Below are 9,215 nucleotides of genomic sequence, written 5' to 3'. Positions count from 1 at the left end.
CCCACTTTAAAAAGTAAAAGGCTTCAGGGGGTTGTTGCGGGGGTGCTGGCAGTGCTGCTCCGGGGGCGTGAGTGTGGAGCAGGATGAGGGAGGTGTGCCAGCCCAGGGTCCAGGTGTGTGTGTGCACGGGCCTGCAGCGGCCTGAGAGAGCGCCCGGGCATAGAGGAGGGGAGGGCTGCATCGCTGGGTGGGAGGAGAGAAGAGGGGAACAAAAGTCCAGGCTTTGGAAGAAGGAGGTGCTGGGAAGAAACTTCTCAGCTGCAGAAGTGCAGCTTGGGAGAGTCCCAAATGTGGTGGTAGGCACCTGGGGTTTGGGATTGAGAAGGGCTGGCAACCTTGTCATGAAATGCAGCAGTGCTCCCCTTACTGACTCCGTCTCCTTTCCTGCCGCCTCATCTGCTGTGGTTCTGCCAGTCCTTACTCAGCCTGCGTCAGCTCCTTGTACAAAGCTTTCCATAGCTTCTCCTGTACAAACTCCTAAAAAAAAAAGTAATTACCTAATGCTGTAAGTTGCATAGTTTGTTTCTGGTTTTCTTTAACATCCTGGTGGTCTGTGAGTAAATGTTATCCCCGCTGTGCAATGGGAGATCTAACTGTGCAGCTACTTGCATAGGAGCACATCGTGAGGAAGAGTAAGTACAAACTTTCTAGTTGTTATTCCTTCAGAACTTGCTTCCCTCCCAAGCAAAAGCACCACTTTGACCTCATCCTTAAGCCCTTGTGTATTTGTGTACCTAGATGTTGACTTGTGACCCAACTCCTTTTTGATGCCTGGAGAGAGAGATGATGCTTGTCTGAGCCACGTTTCAGCAGTAAGCTTGACATCATTTACAATGCAACGTAACTGTATTCTCCGCCGGCCTGTGACTTGACATTAGCTGTGCCGTGTGCCTGTACTTAGCCATCTTGCTTTAAAACCCTGCTGTATTTTACTGGACTGCTGAAATTTGGACTAGTAAAACACTGGTATATGAATATTGAAAAGATGCTGTGCAACTCACAGTAGGCACTAGGTAATCTGTAAGGTTAACAGAGTGGGAATTATCAGTGAAATGTTCATTATTTGTGCTTTGCTCTACATGAGGCAGCTAAGCGTGACTGCTCCCTCAAGCCTGGCAGGCTTGGCTCTGCCCAGCTCCCATCATCAGCCCATCCACTGCAGCAGTGCGACCTTGGCCTCAGCCCCCCAAACCACGGCTCAGGGCTGATGAGGGGCAGAGAATACATTTTGGTGGTGCCTAAGGGACTGGCCTTCTGTTTGTGCACGTTATGCAAATATCGAAGAGGCAGTAACCCCTCCTCTAGCGATTTAAAAACCTAAACTGATCCTGTTCACATGAATAGATGCTAACTGTTTTAACTGCTACTTGTTCATTACACTTCCTATCTCTTTGACCTTTGTTTCAATAGGCTTTGTATCTTTTGTCTTTTTTCCTCTCTCACTTTCTAATCCAGAGACCTGTTGCAAGGGTTATTATTTAGAAAGTGCTTTGTACCTTTTTTTTTTTTTAAAGAACACAGAAATCAAACATATTAAGGTAGGAAAAGACATGAACTAATTCATTTTCTTGGTTTGTTTTTAAACGTTGGACTTTATCATTATCTCAATACATATTTTTCCAGGAACCATCACAGCCAGGCTACGTCTAGCAGGATTTCCCTCACTGAACAGCTTTAATCCATTACCTGAGGTGCTGGAGGCCAGGCTGCCCTAGATAAGCACTGCATAGGCACTTGGGCGGCTCCGCAGAGTCAGCCAAGGTTGACCACAGCTGACACGGAGCTTACAGCTAGGTCCCCTGCACTCTTGACTTCTCCTCCGTAGTCCTCTACATCTCCTGCTCGAGCTCCTCCTGGTCTGGGGAGTTTATTAGTACTGGAGAAATACTGGAGTTGACATGACAGTGTTGAACGTGCCCTGCTTTGGTACAGGAAGAGGGGAGTCAGGGCCAGGATCCCCAAAGCCTTCTTCAGCAGCATCTCAGATACCCCAAGGCTTCCTGGCTCTGGCTGGCTCTGTGCTGGGCTGCTCGCCTTCCTTACATTGTATTTCTGATCTGGGCACAGCGCTGGAAAACCCTGAGCTGCTTCTGGACACATCCAGCTCGAGGCCAGGGTACGCTGGGGCAGACTGCTGCACTGCGCAAAAGCAACTGAATTACTGCTAGAAACAAATTCCCTCTGGATGCTGTGCAGCTGTATTCCCTGGTGCTGCATTTTAGCTACCAAGTCTAATGCGATTCAAGCTGGTTTTGTGTTGAACCAACTCTGGCGAAAAATATTGTCCTGTGACTGTTTAGAAGAAAAACTCTAGGAAACGAATCTCAGCTTGTTTGTTGGTTTAATATGCAACGTCGGGCAAATAACTTAATCTCTCTGTCTCCATTTACCCCATGTATAGGAGGTTTTATAATCCTGAAAAAAGTGTGGTGAAGATTATTGTTTATAAAGTGCTTTGAACCTTATTTTTAAAATAATAGAAATAGGAGGGGAAGAAAGAAAACCATCTAGGATCTTAATCTTAATTTATTTCCATGGAGTTGTTTCTAAACACATGATCAAAAAAAAAATGAATGTGAACTCCCAGTTCAGACAAGGAAACAAATCTAATGTTTGGAAATGGTTTTTTTTCTGGCTGTGTTAGGCTCTCAGCGGGAACAGTGATTGTATCATCATCTGCTTGAGAATTTACAATTACATTACCAAGTATCCAGGCACAGCTTTTCAGTCATGCTTTATACAAATTGCACACTTGAGCAGTGCGACAAGCCATCATCATTAACTTTATTTCTGCGAAGGAGACTTCCTCACGGTGGTGAGTGCATGCTGCCTGAATGCCATCTGCAAGTTTCTTCTAATGAAATCGTCAGCGTGGCCTGATGGGCCAGCGAGAAATCCCAGCGCACAAAATGGTCTCGCTGTCAGCACTGGAGTAACTCAGCACCCTGAAGCGCTGCACTGAGTGGTTCAACTACCCTCCATCACATACGGTTAATAAGAATTGCCATACTTTGTTCACCTTAGGAAGGAGATGAATCATACCAATTCTTTTCAATTTATCTTCATCGAAGGGCTTCACAGGCTCTTGATCATTCTTGTCTTTCTCTTTTGAACTCCCTCCAATTCTTTGTACAAAGCACATCTCAGATTCATTTTTAAGTGTTTTGTGGGTTTTTTTTAATAACTGTGCAATACAGCTTTTCCTTTGGGGATGGCCCTGGAGCTGCATACTGGATCTATAGTTACTTAGGCTTCTTGACCTGAATTGCTTTCTTTTTTTTTTTTTTTTAGCTACATTTGTGAACTTACTATATGTTTATGAACTGATACAGGGGCAGTTTCATCAGTTTTAGCTGCTGAAAACCAACAATATTACTGTGCTCTGCTTGATGCGCTCAGGGTATAAACATATGCGACGTTGACTAGGAAATGAACGTCAACATCTTCTGAGTAACAATTTTATTGAGCTGTCCATTAGGGTAGTAGTAGATTTTTCTCCCTCAGAAAAATTTTAACATTTCTTTTAAAAACAAATAAAAAATAATAATCTCCTGGGGGTGATCCATCCAACAAGAGACAGCCAGTTGAGGTTCCTGGGAATTCAGGTTTAAAACCTTCCTCTCAAACCGAAAGCACATCAGGTATCTCATGGGTATCTCATGGATGTGTTGTGGTATCTGGGGTTAAAAGTCTGTCTCTCCTGCCCATAGTTCCCTTCTCATGATTAATGGTCTCCAACATCCCCAAACTGGGAGCCCAAGAGAACCCTCACAGAGAAGACACTGCAGCTTTACGGTTACAATATATAACCTGGGATACAGGAGATGCATCTTCAAATTCTTCTGAATAAAGTAGAGTAGCGATTTCAGCCTGGATCTCCAGCTGACTATGGTGGTGTCAATCTTTCTTTACATTTAACACAAAATTTTGTCCTGAGAAGCCCTTCCCTAAAATTTTGTCCAAAAGGATGTATTTTCTCACGCACACACAAGTTTTAGTTGATGAAGGAATCCCTAATCAGGCCCAGTAATGAATCCCTGCAGGAGATGCTGCTGGGTTTTCCCAGAAAACAAATGCTCTATATGAAGCTTTCTTGCAGTAACTGCGGTGTTAGTGACCCTTGGTTATCTCCATGCACCCTGACCAGTGCCTGCGAGCTGCAGGGAGCAGAGCCCAGACTCTGTGGGTGGGAGACTCTGGGTAAATGTCCTGTACTGGTTGAGGGAGGTTACAAACATTTCCATCCTTGGAGTGACTCTAACTCAGCTGGCTGAGGTCCTGGACAGCCTGGTCTAACTGACCCTGTTTAGAGGGGAGGGTTAGACCTGCAGCGGTCCCTTCCGACCTAATTAATCCTATGATTCTTACTCGGATTTCCATCTCCTTTGCAAATGGACAGACTTGCCCTCATTCTGGCTATTTTTTCATGAAGCACCATGCAGCACTGCCACATTTATGCCGTCAAGCACACAGTGACACAAATGGCCTTGTTTGTTGATGTATCTGATGTTTCTGTACAGATGCTGTACCAGTTCTCGGACTGACAGACCCAAGACTCTGCTACGTACTGGATGGATTCCTCTTCATTTACGCAGTCGTCATGACAGCCCTTTTTGTGAAAGCGAAGGTCAGTCTATCCAAACACTGATGCATTTGGCTTTGGTGGTGTAAACAAATTGGGCTTAGCTGGAAAGTGGGGGTGGGGAGGAAGCATGTCTCTTAGAATAAGACCTTTTTATTTTTTTATTTTCTCCTTTTTGTTTTTTGGGATTTTTTTTTACTTTCCTCCTTTTCTGGTGCCAGCCTGAGCAATCTGGGGGAGTTCTTTCTGAGGGCTCACAAATGGAGGGGAAGAGAGTATCTGAGACTATTTTGATGCTAGAGTTACGGATGCAGTCAGACATTCTGGATATCGTAGCTGGGAAATGCCTGATCAACAGTGATGTGTTTTTTTCTGCTGCTTTGTCATTGGAAAGAGAGGAGGGGATATACAGAAAATTCAGTATAAATGCCAAGCTTGCGAAGGATGTATTAAAATGTCTCAAGAAGTCAGACATCTTTGATAGTATGAGTGTAATGATGCAAATGATATAACCCCAACAACCACAGGAGAGGAGTCAGGGGGACGGGACAGACACAACTTGATGGGCTGTTGTTACCATCCAGCAGCTGTTCAGCATCTAGGGAGACACTTAGTGGCTTTAGTGCACTTCCACAGAAGAAAATAACGTAATGTGGTGAAGGCATGTACATTTCCAGACACGTACGTGCTCTGAGAGCTCTGCTAATCATAGGGGAGGAGCTGTCTGCCTCTCCCCGGCACAGGGCACTCCAATGCAATGGTGCAATGGCCAAAAGGTGTCTTGACTGCTGTCTGCACATCTGGCCTAGCCTCCCCCCAGAAGCAAAGGCTTGCTGCACTTGGGATCTCAGCTTGCTTCTCGCCAGGTCGTGGCTGAGATCACCAGCAGGAGCCCTGACAGGGTGATGTTGTGCTGCTGCTAGTGCCCTACCGGCTCTTTGGTGGGATCATTTCTCAGGACTGCAAAGCCAGTGCTGAACCCAGAGGGAGGGAGGGATGTTTGGCGGAAATGAGCAGAACTCGGTAACCGTGAAGGAGAAACCTTTTTTGTTGCCAGCGTAAATCCTGACTGCAGATGAAAGTGCTGCTCTGGGATTGGAAGTCTTTTTGAGGCTGCTAGAGGGATGAGCCTCTGGGGCACATGGAGCGTGCACTGTACCAGCTGGCAGGAGCTGTGCACCTTGCCCTGTGCAGGGCGAGATCGCGATAGTTGAAGAGGGCTCAGCAAAGCATCCAAGGAGGAGCATCCAAGGAGGAGCATGCACCTGGCACAGGGAGCTGCTGCAGCCGTGGTGCACTCGCCAGCCGCTCTTCCTCCCTCACCCAGAGCGTGTCTTAAGCGTGCTGCTGCAGGGGCAGAAACCTGTGTGGTTTCTCCTGCTGGGGCTCCCTGCAGGGGCAGAGCTGGAGCTGGAAATGGCTCCTGGTCAGAGGCAGCGGCCCTCACCTTTAGGTCTGGGAGCACTCGCTGTCCTCCTGATGTGCCTAGCTGTTTGCTGGTAACATGCATAGCGTTCAGCTGCAGCAAATAAGCTGTTGCATGAAGGAAGGCAGCAGAAGGAAGGGGAAAGCCATGCCTCTGGTTACGCTGGAGTCTCGCAGCCGAAAGCAGCAGAGGCGCTGCAGCTGAAACGCCACCATAAAGCACCAAGAAGCTGGTCGGGCATTTTCCAAGGGGCCTCTGTCTTGTCCCAAACTTAGGACTTTTTTATAAATCTTCCAAGCTGTGTCATACCTCTAACCTCGCCTCCTGGCCGAAGGAATTGTTTGTGGAGGCTTTTGCCAAGGGCACAGCCTCGTCTCTGTTGTGAGCTTTTTATTTATGGACCACATGGACGATGCACGTGAACATTTAGGCTCCATTGCAAGAAACATGGGTTAGATGCTTGGTAAATTACTGGCCCCACCAAAGGTTCAGTGGCGATAATGGCACTTTCGTGGGGCAAGTGGTGGGGTAGGTAACTTGTACCTACTACAAATATGATTTTAAAAAACAAAGTCAAGTTTATCCTATGCCTAAAAACAAACCCATCTAGAAAGTTGCTTTTAATAAAGATTTTAACGTATGAGAATACCTCAAGAAGGTTAAAGCAATACAGAATGTAGTTTGACACTGTTTTTTGAAAGGACTGGAACACAAAGTAGCTGCTCTCACTGGCCTAAAACTGCCCTTTTTTCCTGAAAGTTTGGCTCAGCAATTAACTGCTCATAAATATTGTGAGGAGTAGCCCAAGAGTAGCTACAGAAGGGAAATTCTTTACCTACTCGTTAGTTGCCACTCATGCTAACTTACCATGGTGGCACTGCAGCTCCGCAAGCCAGGTGCCGCTCCCGACAGGCGTGGGGATCCCCGTGCCCTCTGAAGCTGAGGACACCCAGGAACTTTGCAGGCAGCACTTTTGCTGGAGGGCTGGGGTCTCGGGGGGTGCTTTTGGTTGTTAGCAGCCCCAGATACCCAGTTTTTCTTAACACAGGCTGCACGTATGATTTTATAGCCTGATGGAGCTACTTTCAATAGCACAGCATTATGATATGCACAGAATAGGAATGCAAAAGCAGAAGGGGGAAAAAAAAACAAACCACAGATACTTTGAGTAGCAGTGAACTGGTGTTACATGCAAGTAAAACGGCCTGGCTGCTGACAGCAACCTGGCGTGTGGATAAAAGTGCTAGCGCAGCAGTGGCTTGTATTGCCTGTAGCCTTATCGGTGCCACAGGTTGGCTGCTTATGGGTTGCCCTGTTTCTGATGCGAGTAGGGAGAGAGGGAACGAAAGCACTAAACGGAGCCACTATCTCTCTGCTCATGGTATGGTCTTTCTTCCAGCTTAGCCAGGCCTCTGAACCACAGCTGCGACCGGGCCAGGATGATGTGTATAATGTAAGTAACTACTGGCTTTTGTTTGTTTGTTTTCAAATCTGCTACCCAGAACAGACCTTTTTGGGCACTTATAGATAGTGAATTGCCTGTGGTTCAGAAAAACTTGATGACCCAGCTAACGAAAGCGATATACCCAAATGTGCAGCACAGCAGCTGTAAGGAGGAAAAATAAAACCTGACAAGGGCAGCTTCTGTTGTCACTTGTCTGGCTGGATGCTAGATAGATAGGTGGACTGTAGGTTCCTGATTTGATGCACTGAGCTGAAGGTATACCAGGAACCCAGACCATTTCAGAGGCAGTGCTCGGTGTGCTGCACCATGTAACACGCCTGCGAGAGCTCTGTGTGTGTGTGCAGCCACCGGACTGTTATATGTAATGTGCGCACCCCAACTTCGTGCCCAGCCCTCTGCAGTTGGCTTGCAGCTCTCGCCAATTGCTGTTCCTCGGGCGACTCACAGGCATGCTGCCACCCATATTGCCGGTGTTGTTGCCGTTGATGTCATTCCTGTTGACGCAGGAATGCTGCGTTGCTGACTTTGGGCGATTGTAGCTCTTGTATCATTGTGTGTGTGGAGCCTGAGTCATCGCAGCCCAGCTGTCTCCGTCCCGGAGCTTTCCTGTTGCCTGGCAGCGTAAGACCTGTTGTACCAGATCGTACTAGAGGCATACCTCGTCCGCTGTGCCCTGACTGTAGCCAGCATCAGATGGCTCTTCAGGTAGTGAAAGAGGACAGAGACAAGATCCTGTCTGTCCTTCCTAGCTAAATTGCTCACTCATAGTAGCATTAAACTCTAGCTATTTTTGCTATGTCTAGTTGTCTTTTGATTTTAATTTTTCTTTTCTCTCACACTTTTGACCATAGCCACATCCTGTGATGAGTTCTATTGTTTAACTGTGTAATGTATGAAGACTAATGCGTTTTTTTTCAGTTTAAGAAGTGTTGCCTGTCACCTTTTCAGTAGCACTCTGTCAGCTGTGTTATTCTGACCTGAAATCTCTCCTTTGCCCTCTTCCAAGGTAACCTTTCCCAGATAAGAAATGTGTTGCACATAAAATTTCTACAGCCACTTGATGCAAATTTAGACGAGCTGTTCTGCAAGAAAAACCAAGCTCGTGGATCTTCACCCACCAGTGGGAGAGAAAGCATGAAAGTCAGAGTCCCTCCCCCTTGCGTGCTCTCATTTTCAGCTCATTTCTACTTAAGAAAGGTTCTTGATGCAGTGGCTTGCAGTTTTGTGCTGCACAAACCACTTGTTGTCATTTCCATGGCTTAATCGTAGAAATTTTTGTTGGTAGTTGCATTACGGGGTAAAATAATTTCTAGCTCGGCTATAATACTCATGAAGTTGGACACCAAACTGGGTTCCCTTTCTTTTCCTGTGTTAAGTCAAGATCTATTTTCTCATGATCATAATGTCCATCACTGCTTCTTGCTTTCTCGTTTCAGAAACTGTCTCATGGGCACAGAGATGAATATGATGTTCTGGGGGCAAAGCGCGGTGCAGACCCTGAGCTGGGTGGGAGACACCAGGTAACTTCCTCCCACACATGCACCTTTTTTCTTTTAATCTGGTTCCTTCCTTCTCATGTCTAACCGCTGTTTAGACATGCAGGCATTCATCATACGTTTGCTAAGCACCAGTGCCTTCCTGGAGAGGGAACGGCAAAATCTGTGTAGTAACTCATGCGGCTGGCAGCGTGGCGGGGACAAGAGTAAACCTTCCCCCTCCCCTTTGATCTTTGCCCCTCGCCC

At 46.7% G+C, this 9,215-nt stretch overlaps 1 protein-coding gene across 4 annotated transcripts in view; it reads left to right on the top strand.

The window, feature by feature from the left end:
- CD247 (CD247 molecule) overlaps positions 1 to 9,215 on the top strand; it is a 58,495-nt gene that overhangs the window by 42,730 nt on the left and 6,550 nt on the right. For 3 of the 4 annotated variants that reach the window (XM_009274560.2, XM_019470836.1, XM_019470835.1), the window contains 3 exons: positions 4,521 to 4,627; positions 7,408 to 7,461; positions 8,910 to 8,993. In XM_009274560.2, coding sequence (XP_009272835.1) covers positions 4,521 to 4,627; positions 7,408 to 7,461; positions 8,910 to 8,993 — 245 coding nt within the window. Of the gene's footprint in view, positions 1 to 736; positions 813 to 4,520; positions 4,628 to 7,407; positions 7,462 to 8,909; positions 8,994 to 9,215 lie in introns of those variants that run through there. The other variant, XM_009274562.2, reaches the window with a different exon arrangement.

Source organism: Aptenodytes forsteri, unplaced genomic scaffold (genome assembly GCF_000699145.1).
Source record: "Aptenodytes forsteri isolate BGI_AS27 unplaced genomic scaffold, ASM69914v1 Scaffold287, whole genome shotgun sequence".
NCBI classification, from domain to species: Eukaryota; Metazoa; Chordata; class Aves; order Sphenisciformes; family Spheniscidae; genus Aptenodytes; species Aptenodytes forsteri.
This window is presented reverse-complemented; position numbering and strand designations above follow the sequence as displayed.